The 16881-nt window shown below is 45.7% G+C and overlaps 2 protein-coding genes across 3 annotated transcripts in view; one reads left to right on the top strand and one right to left on the bottom strand.

The window, feature by feature from the left end:
* The window catches only part of PFKP (phosphofructokinase, platelet), a 69494-nt gene extending 64450 nt beyond the window's left edge, over positions 1-5044 (top strand). For both annotated transcript variants that reach the window (XM_066278882.1, XM_066278884.1), the window contains 3 exons: positions 654-753; positions 4432-4534; positions 4656-5044. In XM_066278882.1, coding sequence (XP_066134979.1) covers positions 654-753; positions 4432-4534; positions 4656-4800 — 348 coding nt within the window. In that variant the 3' untranslated portion in view covers positions 4801-5044. The remainder of the gene's footprint in view (positions 1-653; positions 754-4431; positions 4535-4655) is intronic.
* Positions 5045-6792: 1748 nt separating this feature from the next.
* Positions 6793-16881, bottom strand: part of PITRM1 (pitrilysin metallopeptidase 1) — a 58482-nt gene continuing 48393 nt past the window's right edge. The window contains exons 16-27 of the mRNA XM_066280006.1: positions 16473-16605; positions 15129-15249; positions 14962-15038; positions 14547-14712; positions 14147-14247; positions 11790-11910; positions 11041-11112; positions 10393-10505; positions 9256-9381; positions 7835-7980; positions 7404-7506; positions 6793-7307 (exon numbers count right to left, since the gene is read on the bottom strand). Coding sequence (XP_066136103.1) covers positions 7214-7307; positions 7404-7506; positions 7835-7980; positions 9256-9381; positions 10393-10505; positions 11041-11112; positions 11790-11910; positions 14147-14247; positions 14547-14712; positions 14962-15038; positions 15129-15249; positions 16473-16605 — 1373 coding nt within the window. The 3' untranslated portion in view covers positions 6793-7213. The remainder of the gene's footprint in view (positions 7308-7403; positions 7507-7834; positions 7981-9255; positions 9382-10392; positions 10506-11040; positions 11113-11789; positions 11911-14146; positions 14248-14546; positions 14713-14961; positions 15039-15128; positions 15250-16472; positions 16606-16881) is intronic.

Here is a 16881-nt window from a genome sequence, read left to right as displayed (position 1 = left end):
TAGTTCGCATCACAACTGCTGTTAACTAAGCTAATATCTAGCTAGGATGCTAGAGAAATGAAAAATACAAGTAGGCCCCTAGGCTTACTTAATTTTATCCAAAATATTTTGAACTTTGTGGATTAGTCTGCGGGCCGCACAAAATTGTTCGGCGGGGCCGCATGCGGCCCGCGGGCTTGAAATCCCTGCCTTACACATAGAAGATCGCAGAACAATGAAGCCCGCCAGGTGATGAGGGCACTGATGTTTCGCTCACAGGCTCAGCTCCGCAGCAGGAGTCACTGGGCTCGCTTTTGTCTGGTCCCAGCTACATACAAGCAGATACAATTTGCAGAAACAAAAGTCCCCTCAAAGCCCACATTACAAGTTTGATGTGAATTTTGTTAATAATTTTATTTCTACTTCATTTAAAAAAATAAACAGCCAGGAAGGTATTGTATAACTGACAATTAAAAAAAAAAGATTTTATTCATTTTAGAGAGGAGAGAGAGAGAACAGGGAGAGGAGCAGGAAGCATCAACTCCCATGTGTGCCTTGACCTGTCAAGCAGGGGTTTTGAAACAGCGACCTTAGCATTCCAGGTCAATGCTTTATCCACTGCGCCTCCACAGGTCAGGCTAACTAACATGTATAATAACTCTAACCACCAACAGGGTGGAGCGCCTTCCCCATTTGACAGAAACTTTGGAACCAAAATCTCTGCCCGAGCCATGCAGTGGATCACCACGAAACTGAAGGAGGCTCAGGGAAAAGGTACCGAGTGATGCCACGGGGGTGAGGCTGGGTGGGGGTGGCCTGTGCTGAAGATCCGTCTGCGCTCCAGAGGTGGGTGCTGGTTCTCCTCTGCCTAAATCCAGCCTTGAGCTGCGCCTGACAAAACCAGACTCCGCGTTCAAAGTTATATGTAATTAGGTATAAACATAATATGAAATGCTTTGTTCCTGCTTATTAGTGATGGAAGGCATCCAGTAATTTAGTGACATTCTTAATAAACAGAAAGTTGCTGTTCACACATGGGGCTGGCTCCTCTGCAAGACCCTGAGAGCTGATCTTTCCTTGTATTATTTCTTGCCTCATGGAACACACTGGACTTTTCTTTAAGATATTTTAAGACTTACTCTGATTCACTCGTGACTCCTCTTTTTAGAGAAAGCAAGGAAGGGTTGGGGGTATCTAGCCTGTTTCTTCCTTCACTAGTTTCCTCCTTCACTACCTGGGTGCTTCTCCCCCCAGCAGAACACGTTGCTCCCTTTGCTTTGCTACCTCATTAAACCTTCCAGGATGTCACTTAGTCCAGCTTTGTGTGGTTTCTGTGAATGGGAGCACAGCATGCATTTCCCAGGACTGGAGTCCTTGAAGCAGTGTTAGGTACTGAGTCCCCTGGACATCTGCCCACCCCGATCCTCTACCTGAGCCAGCCTTGTTTCTTGGTGTCTGCTGACAGGCAGTGCTTCAGTGCCCAGGGCCCTGTGCAGCCGGAGGCTGACTGTTGGGTCACAAGAATGTGCAGGCCACAGGCTAGTTCTCCATACGTCTCACCACCACGTGCTCACCCGTGGGGCATGCCAGTCCCTTCCCTGCTCTGTCCGATCCTTCCCTGTTGAACTACTAGGATGTGGGCCTACTGGGCTCACTGTGGCAGAGACGCCAGGTTCTTCATGCTCGTGTAACTTTGTTTCTTCTGTGGACTTTTCATGTATTTTGGCTGTTTTCTCTAAAGGTTGGTTATGTTCATATTTTTCTTTGTTTATATCATTTTATAGGGTCTAGAATTATTTTGATTATATTTTATACAAAATTTTAAATATTTTGTTACAGGAAATTTGTTATTATATCCTGTCAATCGCATTAAGATCTCTGTCCCCCATCTGTGCATGTCTTGTCACTTTCTGCAAGGTTATCTTTTAATGACATGCTCTTAATTTTAATGCAGCCAATTTACTTTTTCCTTTATGGTTTGGGCTTTCTGTTACTAAAATACTCTCCTTTCACATTTAGCTTTAATTCACTGGAGTTGATATAAACTTTAGTCCACTTTCATTTTCTTCCATGTAGGTAATCAATGATTTGGGTGCCATTTATTGAGAAGGCCATTCTGCAGGATAATATCCATCATAGACCAAGTATCTATAAACTTATGGGATTATTTCTGGGTTATTTGGTTCATTTTTTGGCATGTAATGATCAATCTCTTGACTAACCATTACCAATAGATACCTGGTGGTAAAGGTCCTACCTGGGCCTTCTGGTTTGGGCGGTTCTCGGCCTATCCTGCCATCATAGGAATAGTAGGATCAGACTGTCCAAGTCCACCACAAATCCTGCTGGATTTCTTTTGGGCCAGGGGTTATATTTCATCAATAAGCAATTGGGAGGAAGGATCAACATTTTTAAAATGCCAAATTTCTAATTCATGAACATTGAATCTCCATATACTTAGACTTTTTTAGCTTATTAAAGCACTGTTTTAAAGATCTTGCATATTTTTGGTATATTTATTCCTGACTCCTTGATCTTTAAAAAAAAAAAGTTATTGTAAGCGGTATTTTTTTATTATTGTTAGCACACAGAAATACAATTAACTTTTGCCAAGCTGACTTTCAATCAACTTTTTATGCACCTTAATTTTAATAATTACTTGTAGAGTCATTATTTGGATTGTACATCAAAATACATATCAGTGTCTGAGCTTTTGATTTTTCCCTTGGTAACATTCTGTGTCTATTACTCTGGACGCCCAAACGGCAGTAGTGATGGCAGCGCTACTGTCTGTCCAGAGCCTAAAGACGGGAATGCCTTCAGTGCTTTGTGACTGTGAATTCTTAATAACACTTAACTTTTTCTATTAATTGATATAGTTCTTAGATACTCTGTTCATTTCATATTTTTCAGTCATGAAAGGATATTATATACTTTTTGCATCGATTGAGTTGATTAAGTCTTCTTTATTGGATTTCCTAATGTTAAGCCTACTGTGCCTTCCTGGGAGGTGTCCCCTAACCCCGGGTGTGTTCTCTCTCCTCACTGGCCCAGCTCTTTGCTTAGGCCATGTCCTGCTCATCCTGTCCCTGTCAGGGCTGGGCTTGTTCTAACTTTCTCAGAAGTCTAAAGGATTCCCCTCAGAAATTTTTTTTTTTTTTTTAGATAAAAACACAGGGACAGACAGACAAGAAGGGAGAGAGGTGAGAATTATCAACGCATAGTTGTGGCACTTTAGTGGTTCATTGATTGCTTTCTCATATGTGCCTTGACAAGGGGGCTCCAGCTGAGCCAATTACCCCTCGTTCAAGTCAGCGACTTTGGGCTCAAGCCAGTGACCATGGGATCATGTCTCCGATACCACGCTCAGGCTGGTAAGCCAGCATTCAAGCAGGAGGAGCCCGTGCTCAAGCTGGCGACCTCGGGGTTTCAAACCTGGGTCCTCAGAGTCCTAGGCTGATACTCTATCCACTGTGCCACCGCCTGTTCAGGCTGTAAGCTGTTTTGATTTTTGGATGTTTGGTAACACTCCTCTGACAGCTCCAGCAAAGGTTCCCATTTTCTTTGTAGGGAGAGCTGACTCGGCCGAGTCTCTTTACTATTTACAGAACTACTACTCATGTTTGTTTCTTGAATCCCTTTTGTAAGTTATGTTTTCTAGGAATTTTCAAATTCATCTACACTTTCAAAAAATTTGACAGGACAACCTTCACAATATCCTTTTTCATGCTGGCAGCATTTCTAGGCCCCATCCTTCCAGAGTCAGGTGATCTGGGTCGGTACCTGTATCTCACTCCCTCCCACACTGTTTTGTCAGTCTCACCAGATCTGAGCGTTTAATGTTGCTGCCAGTGTTTGACTTACACAAGCACAGCAATATCAAGTTTCAACCCAAGGCTAGTCTTCAAACTGGCATTGATTTTTAGTTCTACTAAGTTTGTTTTCTACATCAACTTCTGCTTTCATATTTCTTCCTACATTTTGGATTTATTTTCCTCTTTCTACAGGTCATCTAAGGATGCTTACCTCTCTAATTTCCAGCCGCTCACAGTATGCAGTATGAGCATACATTCTTATAAGCGTGTAACTGAAATCTTTCTGCCGTTTAAGCCAGTTTTCCTCTTCCAGTATTGAGTGATATACGTAGTCACCACTTTACTCTCTGTGGGGTCTCATTGCCAAGCACAAGTAACAGCTCCTCTCAGGTCAGATGTGGAGTGAGGGCACCCCATCATCCTGAAGGGGACTCCCGGGGTGTTCATGGCCTCGTCACAGCCCAGGAGACCCTGGGAGTTTGCTTCTGCCCAGTCTGAATTCTTCTGTCTCCCACGGGACCCTGCTCCCTCCCATCAGCAAGCCTTCTCTCCCCTTTCCTGGTCTCACTGGCCATTTCAGCCGACTATTCAGCGTGACCAAATATTCATTCTCAGGTCATTTTTCTGTCCTTTATAGGAAAAAAGTTTGTAACGGATGATTCTATCTGCGTGCTGGGAATATGCAAAAGAAACCTTCTTTTCCAACCTGTGGCAGAGCTGAAGGAGGAGACAGACTTTGAGTAAGTAAAGCTTTGCACATCTAAACCCTACTGCAGCTAGAAGGAATGGAAGACAGGAGCACGGGCAGAGAGATGCCGCTGTCACAGTCCTGTACTCACCCCTGCCGTCTCCTGTTCGCAGGCACAGGATTCCCAAAGAGCAGTGGTGGCTGAAGCTTCGGCCCCTCATGAAGATCCTGGCCAAGTACAAGGCCAGCCTCGAGGTCTCCGACTCAGGCCAGCTGGAGCACATTCACAGTGGCCACGTGGAGCCTGCAGCCATCTAGACGCCACTGCCTGCCAGCGACGCTTCGGACTTTGTTTACCGCCCATTTTTGTAACACTTAAGTTATTTATCAGCACTTTATGTGTGAGTACTGTTGACATTAACCCCTAATCACAGAGCACGCGTCCTGCACCTTTCTCACTCCCATCAGATCCGACGGCTCCAGTAAGTTGTCTGTATTGCATACCGTCTCCTGCTTTCAAATGTGCATTTCTAGTGGAATAAACATTTCGGTAAAACTCCAACCACACTAAAGTTTCTTTAATTTTTTTTTTTTTTTTGTATTTTTCTGAAGCTGGAAACGAGGAGAGACAGTCAGACAGACTCCCACATGTGCCCGACCGGGATCCACCCGGCACGTCCACCAGGGGCTACGCTCTGCCCACCAGGGGGCGATGCTCTGCCGCGACCAGAGCCACTCTAGCGCCTGGGGCAGAGGCCAAGGAGCCATCCCCAGCGCCCGGGCCATCTTTGCTCCAATGGAGCCTTGGCTGAGGGAGGGGAAGAGAGAGACAGAGAGGAAGGAAGGGGGGGGGGGTGGAGAAGCAAATGGGCGCTTCTCCTATGTGCCTTGGCCAGGAATCGAACCCAGATCCCCCGCACGCCAGGCTGAAGCTCTACCACTGAGCCAACCGGCCAGGGCCTCTTTAATTTTTTAAGTAGGCATTTAAATGTCAGGATCTGTGGGCAGTTACGAGAGGTTTGTGTGGCAGTTTTGTGGGCAGGCACTTTGAGATATTTCTATAGGGGCAGGGAACTAGGCCACATGGAAGCACAGTCACAGAGGAGGAAGGCAATGCTGGGACACAGACATGGGGACATGCCAAGTGTGCAGATAAGGGCCCAGCCAGGACACCAGATAAGTTGACCCAACTCCTTCTAAAGTGTGGAACTAAAAACCCCATGAACGCGTGTGTCAGGAATGAGGTGAGTGCACAGGTGACCTCAGTCCCAGCTGTGCACTGAGGAAAGTAAGACGTGTTCAGTGATTGCATTGAAAAGCTCTTCTACCTCCTTTCTGTCCACCAGTCAGGGAAAGCTGTGTGTAGAGAAGGTAGAGGATAAGAAGTCCAGAGACCGTACAGATATACAGCCTCAGTTCTAGACCACCACAAGAGCGAGTGCAATGCCGGTGGCCGAGGCCAGACAGGTCCACACACTGAGTTCGGGCAGATGATAGAGAAACTGCGGGGCCAGAAAGTATTAGGGCCATTCTGTTTAATAAAGTCTCACAAAGGCGGACAAGCACACAGGCAGGGAAACTGCTTCTCAGGCAAACAAATAGCAAGAACGGCCCCTCAGTGTGGTGGGCAGGCATCCTGCCAACCACAATTCCCAATCTCTCTTGAGCACAAGCACCCATAGCCTTACATAGGCCACACACACATGGTGCAGCCACGCACTGATCAGGCAAAGTGCTTACAGCTGGTAACCCCAAGCACAAGCCTAACACAGCTGCCCCACAGCGAGCATCCCACTAAAACAAGTCCTATAAATTTCTGGTTGCTAGTAAATATAAAAGTTATGTTTATACTAGACAGTAGTCTACTAAGTATGTGATACAGTATGTTTAAATGTACAAACCTTAATTATAAAATACTCGACTGCTTAAAAATGCTAACAACCATCTGAGCCTGCTGGAAAATGTAACTGACAGACCCACTCGACGCAGAGCGGCCACAAGCTCCAAGCCATACAACACGCACGCAGCACCTGCGAAACGCAGCAGATTGAGTTCTACCTGAGGGCCTGGTTTAGCAACTGAGGATCAAATGACAGAGGAAGGGCCAGCACTGAGTTTACTTTCTGCCTGAAAAACTTAAGTGAGTAACAGATAAGGCAGAGCCTGTAAATAAAGACAAAATGTGATCCAGTTAAAGCTTATTAACCCCAAACACACCAATTCTCAACAGGGTGCCGCTTATGGTGCATCTGTGCAGAATTTCCCCCCACACTTTTTGTGATCACACTTTTTAATAAATCAAGATAGGTGTTGGAATACCTTTGTAGGTTTATTCATTTCACTCACTCATTTCTAAGTAAAGGTCCTAAGAACTATTTAGCAAAATGTCACTTAAAACGGTATCAGAGTTGCCTTTTATTTTTAAATGTTTAAATAAATGTTCTAAGATTAATAAGGTAAAATAAGCACTTCTATCATTATTAGAAAGTCTTACAATAATAATCTGTGCATCTCTGCCATGTAATGCATGATTATTACAATTAATTTCTTCATGATCCACGCATTTCCTCTTCAACATAGAAGACTTTTGGTCTGACTTGTCAGGCGAGTATGTACCTTTGGCAGTTAGAAGAAGTTTTCTAACCTTACAAATTAAACCTGGCTCAGCTCACTTCTTAGGGGCCTGTGAGCCTAGGGCAGCCGAGTCCCCATGCACAGCTGGAGCTACTCGTCATCTGATGATCCAGGACGGGTCTTTGGCAATTTTCGTGTTCTCCGGTCCCAGCAGCGCCAGCCCATGGGTGCTCCTGCCAACACCGAGGTACCTGAAAAGGCAGGTGGAGGGTGAGGGTTGTTCCATGTCAGGCGCCCTCAAGGTCACTGGACGTCTCTAATGCTCCAGGCCACGAGGCTGCACTCACTTGCTGCTCACGTCAATGAGACCCTCGCGGTGGACAGCAAAGAGCTGCTCCCTGTGCGCCTGCTTCAGCTCGTCCGAGAGGCCATACAGGAAGTGGTCCAGCCCTGAAGGAACACAGGTGACAGGGGAGGTGCCTCAGGGGCCGAGCTGACCCACTCCCCTTTGGGGAAGAGCATGGAGGTGAGTGATGGCAAGTCAGGACGGTCTGCCCCACTCCAGCCACATTGCCCAGGACATTCACAGCTAGCTCACTGAAGTTCTGAGATGATGGAGCGCGACCCCTTTTCAATTGCAAACCACAAGGTGGACTTTCGCGTATCAGGAGGGAGGCTGCAGAGGGAGGTGGGGTGAGGTAGGCACACAACTCAAGAACTCAGCCTGCCATTGTCTGGTCACACCGTCCATCAAGGGGCTGTTTCCTACTCCAAATACCTTTGTCTGAAGGTGCCACAGGGGCATCCACACCAGAGAACACAGACAGCTTGGCCTCGTCAATGTCCTGCTGTGAGAACCTCCCAGACTTGGCCCAGTCAATGGCCTTCGCAAAGGACTGGAGCGTTTCTGTTGAACGTGGATCCCTAGGAGACCCAAAAAGTTAGCTACTCACTCACGTATTGTATTTGCCAATGGAAAAAAAAGCAACAATCACATGCTGACTTCATAATTGTTAAAGACTCTAATTTAATGTTTAGTGAAAAAATCAACGCTCCGGAAATTTAAACCTGGCCACACAGGCCATTTGACCCTCTCCCACCCCTTAGAGCCACGGTCTGTTCACCCAGCCTTACCACCAGGTTAGTAAATGCACCCACTGCGGCTCCACTGGGAGAGGAGTCAGGTGGAGGAAGGAAAGTCAGACTCGTGGAGAAATGCTAAGAAAGCTTAAATGAAAACCCTTATTTCCTAAGGATGCATCGGACTAGCTGAATAATCCCCGGCTGGGCCGACTTCCGAGAGCCTTCACTGTCTAAGTGCAGAGCTGGAGAGGCCTTTGCTCATACTACAGACACAGAACTGAAGGGTCTGGTGGATGCGTGGAGGGTGGGGTTCGGGTGTTTTTCTTTGAGAGAGAGAGGGATAGAGACAGGAATATCAAGCTGCTCCAGCATGTACCCTGACGGGAACTGAACCAGCACCCTCTGCACTCCACAGTGATGAGCTAACTCAGCAACATATCCAGCCAGGACTTAATTTTTCTTTCTTTTTCTTTTTTAAAGAGAGAGAGGAAGGGAGAGAAAGTGGAGGGGAAAGGAAAGCATTCGTTGGTTGCTTCCTGTGTGCCATGATTGGAGATCGAACCCACAAACTGCTGTTTCCAGACGACACTCTTAACTGACTGAACCAACCGGCCAGGGTCAGCCAGGCTTGGGTGTTAGTTCTGTCCTGCAGATTCCAGCGCTGACCCCGGGAAGTGTTCGGTACGCATGAGTGGGGAGCAAAGAGAAGTGTCTCAGGGGCACAATCTGTCCTTCCCCTAGAGCAGTGTCAGAGTAGGTGTCTCCAGGCAAAGGGCCACAAGAAACTGAAAGGGGAAGAGTAGTCTCTGTGGCCCAGGGGCCCAGCCTCTACCATTACATCAACCAGAAAGCTCAGGTCACCTTCTACTGAAATACACTTGTTACCAAATGCCAGGATTCACTTAAGGCCAAATGCTTCTTGTTCTCTCCTGATGCCCCTGATGTAAAACTGAAAGGACAGTGCTGGTGTGACTGCCAAAGAGGTGGAAAAAAGTGGGAACAATTTTTCTCAAGTTCACGCCAACGTATGAGAACACTGATGACATAACAGGGCCACGGACTGTCCCTGACGTGAGGCTGTGTCCACCTGTGTGAGGTGGTCAGAGAAAAGCTCACCTATACGAGTAAAAGGTGAATATTCCACTGTGACTGAGTTTGGCACCTCCACCATAAGCGCCACCTTTTTCTCGAATTTCTGTATGTAAGAATTTAGCCGTCATCAAACGTGCCAGGATCTTAAGACTGAAATAAATGATTAAAAAATGCAAGTGAAAAACATGGCCGGCAGGGAAGTACCACAAATAATACAAAGTAACCTAAAAGAACTTCAGTATATTATTAAATGAAAACAAAAACAAAGAAGCAGAGCCTGGGTGGACGGGGACACACCTTCCCTCACACTGCGAGCTCTCAGCCTCTTTCCAGACACAGGGAGCATTGTAAACCTGCAGCCACAACTCAAAGCCCCACATCAGCATGTGTGTGTACCTGCACATGGAAAGCTATTAACTGGTTTCACTGTTGTGATGTATACGATTTTTATGTTCCCACTAAGTTCCATTGAGAATGCTAACTAACAGCTGATGCCCTGGTCGGGAAAAGGATGCTTCTAGAAAGCAGCTTCCCAGGACAGAGGGAGCAGGGCCACACTCCAGGGTGGTCGTCACTGGCAGGAAGCATGAGCCTCTGCTCCGTGTGGGCGCTCGGCCCCCGCGCTCGCTCCCAGAGCAGGTGCGAGACTAAGGAGAAGCTCAGGGGAGAAGCATATGCTTGTTCTTAAAGCTGGGGAAGGTGGCTGTGCCGCCCGCCCGCCCTCGTCGAGGGGCCTGCAGCCCAGGCTCGGAGGCAGATGGGTTCTGCTCTCCCGATGAGGACTGGGGTCTATCCTCCAAGTGTTTTTCTTTAGAAATTTCTATTCTGTTGCCTAATGAACTCTTAGAAAATTATAAAATACAAAAAAGAGGCAAAAAATATTAGTAAATCCCACTACCCAGGGGCACCACTTGTAACGTTCTCACGGCTTAATTCTACATTTTTCTATTCAGAGAAATACACATCCCTATCCTGATGGCCTAGCACAGAGTACGTCTAATATGGAAATAGACAAAAACGCTGAGCAACATACTGGTTTCATTTTCTGCATAAACTCTTCCTGGAACCAGCGGCAGCCTCATGTTTCTGAGTTTCTACAGACCCACCACAACATTCCCCCAGCCCCCAAATCCCCTCAATTCATGCCAGCCTCACGTGTACCTGGCATGATCAGGGTGTGTGTAGGGGGCAGTTCTGACACATTCACCGACGTAGTTCACGGGGAACGGAAGCAGGAAGTGCGTCTTCATCTGGCAGGGCTTGAAAGTGGGCTCCTGCAGAGGGAGAGGCAGGTCAGGCTGCGAAATGGTGAGGTGGCCCACAGGTGCTATCCATGTGTCGCCTGGACTTCTAAATGTCCTGCTTCATGGGGACATCACCAGGCACCGTCTCATATTTGAGAGCAAGGCGCTCACTGATGGTTCTATCATGCCACACAACTACAATGAGATATTTTCATTCTGCGTCACTTTCACTGGTCACTGTGCGAGCTTTCTTTCTCTTTCCATTTTTCTCCAGAAACACAGTCAGTTGCCTTCTCTGTGGCAACCAAACTGAATGCCCAGATTACTCCAGCCGAGTGAGCTGAAGGAACAACACTGCCCAACTGGAGGTGAATTAATCTGATTCAGCAGTTAAGTTACAACAGAGGCACAGTGGTGAGACCAGGTGAAGGGACAATGGTCTGCAAGGGCACTAGGACAGATAGGACTCTCCTGGTCCTACATTCGGCCAAGTGAGGCACCAGACCGGCAGGGCACGGTCTGGCTGGGGATGCTGGTTCTGGAATGACAGGCTGTGTTCACTTACTGTGATCAGCTTCCTGACGACTTGGGAGCCACTAATGTGAGTGCTTCCCCCAGATCCGTTAGGTGCAGGTTTCTGAAAATGATTCCAAGAGAAATGAGAAAAATCCTAAACTAACTTGAAATAAATAAGAAGATGCAGTCCAGAAAATTCACAGAGCTAATAACAAGTGTTAGGGCACATTTGCATAAGTGTTTTAAATAACGATGTTCCAACCACGTAGTTCCTCTCTCACGGGGGCTCTGAGAAGGCAGGGAGGCTGGTCCATTCTGGGATAAGGGACACATGGACATAACAAAGGAGAAAGCAGAAGTCTGTCCTCTGCAGAATGTGTCAATTGTCAACCTTCAGCATGAGAAGTAAGGTTTCTCTTCTGCCTTCTGGGAGCCAAATTAAACCTACTTTGTAAGTTAATCACATTGACCAGAACTTACTGGATGTGATAATTCTAGAGAAATATCATGTATTACTGAGTCAGGGAAAAGCCTCCCCATCAGCAGTGAGACCAGCTTCCTCGGTCATCATTTTTGGCTGTTTATACAAAAGCATATCCCAGAAGCCTGTGTCCTTCCTCATCTTTAGACCGTATGACTCAGGGCTGCAGGGACAAGAGAAGCACAGAGTCCAAGGCCATATTACAGGGATTCAACTCACTTCTGACTGGGTCAGCCCTGGGCTGGACCGAATCCTGCTGTACCTGGTCTCCTCGCACACAGGACAGTCTGGGACTCGACCCCCAGAAGGGCTCTCACCTCCACCACGTGTGGGCGCACCGGCTTCCGCTCCTTCTTACTTCGCCCGAGGCTTCTAAGGAAGTCTCCCACTGCTTGTTCGGTCTGAGACAGCTGCTGCGGGGTCGCATTCACTGCACATCTGTTTAAAGAAATGTATGCGCAGAAAACTCTTACACATCTTGTAGAAATAGCAAAACTAAAAGCAGATAATATAGTTTTTGTATAAAATAATGCTCAAAAATATTAAAAAGAAGCAGTAGCCAAATATGGAAACAACACAGTCGCTACTTAAGGCCACAGTGCTTTTAAGTTAAAGTCTATCCTGTCTTTCAATGGGTTACAGCTAATAAACAGCTGTCGAGACAAGACAGCATTTCTGACTCTAAATTCTGTTCTTCTAAAGATGCAAGAACACTTCTGCCAACACCTTCAGGCTCACAATGTCATAGACTAAAAATTGTAATTCCTGTCTAGAAGAGAAATCAACAGTTTGAAGACACAAACTATTCATTAAAGTAAAAAAATTTAAGTTGCCACCCATGCTCTCAAAAAAATTTTTTTTTAACTTTTCCAAATTCTACAGAATCAGATAATACTATAACAGTTACTTGAACGATACAGTAAATGGACAGTGTATTTTTCTTCTTTGGCCCTAAATCCTATATTTATTTCAGTTAAATTAATACAAAGTACCATTAAAGTAATATTAACTATATTCCAGGCTCTATACCAATTACATTGCATTTATTCTTATCTTCTTTGCCATAAATCTGCAAAGTAGTATTTTATGGAGGAGAAAACAAAAGGCCCACTGGTTAAGTTGCCTAAGGCACTGGGGTACAAGTGTCAGTGCTGTCCAGAAACTGGCTGTCAGGTCTGCCCACGTCAAGGCCCAGCACTGACCTTAGGGCTGCCCTCCTGCCAATCAGATGGTCTGGGGGAACCTGCTGGTGATGCCAGGAAACTGACGGGGAGGGTACTGGGACTCTCCATTATGGAGCTTAAATCCGTGTCACTGGTAATACAACTGTCAATCATTTCTACATTCTGTTCACGCTCACAAACCTGAGGGCTTAGGGCAGTGGTTCTCAAAGTGTGTTCCCTACATGATTTCCAGGTGTGCCCTATGGTGTTCCAGAGAAATATGTGCCTGTTGGGGACCAAAAAACCAACAGGGGTTTTAGAGTTTAGATTTTTGGGGGACGGAGGTGTGGGGAATTGGCTGTAAGCCGACAGTCTGCCCAACCCCCACCTCACTTGCCTGATTAGGTTGCAAAAGGCTGTTAAGCTGTGGTGCTGGATTGTTTACACTGCCCCCATGTTCCCCGGAGAGACTGGAGGCAAGTTTATTCTATCCTTTGTTTGCTGTAAAGTTAAGATGATATGTATGGTGGGGGTTGTCTGCACTCAACACAATTATAAGTAAAAAGAGAGGAATTCTTCAATGTATTGACAAGGAAATGAGAGTTTGCCTTTCAAATATATGTCCAAACCTTGAAAAAACTGCTAGGACACATTAGGCTCATGTTTCTCATAAACACAATAATGAAAAAACACATGTGCGCCAGGACCTGTTGAATTTACTAAATATTATTAAAAATGTATCTATATATATAAAAAGATAATTTTTGTTTTTTATTTTTAACCCCTTTTTTATGAATTCTAAAAAGCATAACTCAAAACATGTAACATAAAAATGTTTTTTAATGTCAGAATAAATTTAATTTTGTCATATTTATTTCATTTAATTACCATAAAAGCATGCTTGGACTTTATATTATTTCTTTAATTTTTGACTTAATTATTATAACATATTTCTCAGAAATTTGTATATAGTGTGCCTAAAATTATCTGTAGGATTTTAAATGCACCCTGACTTCAAAAAGTTTGAGAACCACTGGATTAGGGTAACTGTATGTGGATGGCTAAGATGATAGGTATTTTCCTCAAACTATCAAATCATAATTATGCTGACATGAACTCTGCACTTTTACTCTGCGTTATACTCTGCATTTTAACCTATACTGGGTCTCACTGATGACTCATTTATAGAGCACATGCTGTCTACTTTTAGGAGCAATACAACTAAATTATTATAGTAAATCTACCTCACAGTTCTAGGATAAAATCTGTTTGCTTTCTTCCTTACCTCCTTCAACACTTATTAAACATAAAATATTTTCCCCCATATGAAATTTCTTCATTAGAATATCTGAAGTCCAGAATCAGTTCTATAATCTACACCAAGCATTCTTTCTAACTGTAGTTAAGTTTATGTAAATACAACTTCATATGAAGAGCATCTGCACACTGTACTTAGTGAAACTGGATGAATTGTTAGGATCTTTGCTCAAAAACAAACCATGAAACCCTACCTCATATTGTCGCAGTTCAATAAATATTTCTTGATGCGCGGGAGCTTTCTCAGGATGGGTCTGAGGTCTGTCATTTCTGCGATTCTCTTCATCAACCTCACCTAAGCCAAAGGAACCAACACATAGAGCCAGACACCCCAAGCAGAGCAGGGAGCCCATGGGGCGGAGTGGGGACCAGACACCCCTGATATGGGAACTATGACTCTGTGCTTGTGTGTGAGAGCTGCACCTGCCTGCCTTTGGGAGAGGTTGAAATAGGAGGAAGAGGAGGCTAGTTCCCCAAGAAATAAAGTCAGTTAGACTTAGCTTTACTAAGAAAAATAATTTAGTACTAAACAACATTAGCAAGTCTGTGAGATCTGGCTAGCCCAGAACACCCAACGTCTCCTCAGCTGGTCACCTGGTCCATCCCACTGAAGGTCTCCTGCAGGTCCCCCGCGGGCGTCAGGGTCCTGCTCGCTCTGATGGATGCGTAGACATGCCCCGAGTCTGGGACTCCATTGGACAGCTCTTGAGCGGCCATCTTCACTAACACTCTGAAGTGCTCTTCTTCCTCAAAGCACGGGCTGTAGACAAAGAAAAGTGTACTGAGTTCTTAGAGTCCCATCAGAGCCCCTTCAACAGCATGGAAAATGTATCAACTGTAAGTTTTCAGACAATGTACATGTCCTCAGAAATTTTACAAGTCCACAGGAGTTACAAGTAAAAGTAGGCTCTGAAATCAACCCAACAGAGTAAAACTGCTTCCCTTTAGCACACTTCAGACCAGATTTGTGATACTCTCACAGGATTAACATCTCTGCAAATCAAGTTACCTATTAAATATTTCAGCCCACAAGTGCATCATGTCTGGTAGGTTTCTATCTAGGCAGAAAGATGAAAAAAGCACACCCTAAATCAGGAAAAAAAGAGAAGAAATTAATTGTGACACAATTTAAAAGAAAACAATCTGAGCTCCCTCTGCTGGAGAAACAAGCACCACCTGCTCGTAGGTGTCCAGATGCGAGTCGTCGGGGAGCACGTGGGGAGACACGGTCATCCCGCCCGTTTTCAGCTCTATCTGCTGGGCCTGCTCCCTGTAGTCGAGGACGCCGCAGCCCAGTCTGTGAACAGCAGTGAGTTCCCAAGTCACTAACACAATCTCTGCCCATCATCTTAAACATGAGCTTAACTCAGTCCAAGACCCAGGGCCTGCACGAACCTCTCACACCTTCAACTAGAGCACAGGCGGTGCCGTCACGGCCCTCTCCCCAGGAGAACCAGGGTGGCAGGGTCCAGTCCACCAGACACGCGGGCAGCCGCTGTCCAGTACTGAAGTCAAGTGCTGAACTGCTCCCCAATGTGAGGCTTTCAAGTGCTTTATGTGTCTTCCCTACTGTTCTTCCAAACATCAGACACAGACTGTCTGTTCAAATATTTGGTAGTGTTGGGGGTGAAATCTAAACACTAAGCCTTATTTTAAGAAAAGATAAAGTCTGAACATGGATATTGTTTTGGTAGAAACATTCTAACTGCCATTCGAAGTAACTTAAGCCAAGGCAACACTGAGAGGTTTTTCTAAAACGACCAGAGCCATAAAAAGACTAGAAATGGGAGCCATATTAAAAAAAGGGCAAGAACTCTGCAAGGCCAAAGGCATTTCTCATGCAACCTGACATGGAGCAGGGTGGCGCGGCTGTCCATGCGTCTAGTTCCTGCAGTACAGGAGGAGGCTCAGCCTATCTGCTACAGTGGTCTCCCCTCCCTCGCTGCTCCAGGAATACAGGAAGGGGACCCAGCTCACAGCTCCAATCACTTCTCACTAAGCCCGCCCCCCTCAGCCTCCGAAGCAGCGGAGGAACAGGAACACAGTAGAGCCTGCCTGTGCTGCCTGCACTCTCAGATCTGCTCAGATATCTGCTCACCTGAGATGACAGGACTGCAAAAGCAGCTCAGCGAACGAGTGCACCCAACATGGCCTCTCAAGGCCACCCCTGGCACACGTGTCAGATTTAATTCTTTACATTTTTTGATGCAAAACCATCCTTCTTTCACAATCTTAAATAGCTTAGCTGCTGAAGTAGATACAGTATTTTGTAAATAATACTTACACCCAAGGTTTATAAGTATTTAATGTACTATATTTTAGTAAGAAAACATGAGTTTCATGAGAAAAACTCAACAAACATAAGTACCCATATACACTGTAAAAACGCTATGGAATTTGAAAAACAAAATGATTCACTCAAAAGTGATTATGGATGGACTAAAATGAAATAAACATGCATAGAACAGCCCTCAACAAACTGGAGGAGCGCGTGCTGAGCTGTGTGCAAGTGAGTCTTACTTGGTGAGGACGCTGCAGAAGAGCGGCACGTAGGGCCGGAGCTCCTCGGGCAGGGTGTTCAGGCTGGAGAAGGCCCGGAAGTAGACCACGCCATTGGTGGGCTGGGCACAGTACTGGACGGGGACGCCCCCAGCTGGAGAAACGGAGGCATTTCACTTTTCATCTTTACCAGTACAGCTTTAGTCATATAATCATTGTTTAATATATTTTAAATGGTAATGCTTTTCAACGGTGGAGGTTTAAAACTTACTAATCCATTTGCTCTTAGACAAATTTCTCTGTTGTACTTTATGGTAAAATTTAAACAGTCTTCCGTACTAAGGTAGTCCTTGCTTTCTAGAGAACCAGGAGGGAGAAACAGGGTGCTCCAGGTTTCGTACCTGCCGGTCCCGCTGGCCTCCACGCGCCC

This window comes from Saccopteryx bilineata, chromosome 5 (assembly GCF_036850765.1).
Source record: "Saccopteryx bilineata isolate mSacBil1 chromosome 5, mSacBil1_pri_phased_curated, whole genome shotgun sequence".
NCBI lineage: Eukaryota > Metazoa > Chordata > Mammalia > Chiroptera > Emballonuridae > Saccopteryx > Saccopteryx bilineata.
This window is presented reverse-complemented; position numbering and strand designations above follow the sequence as displayed.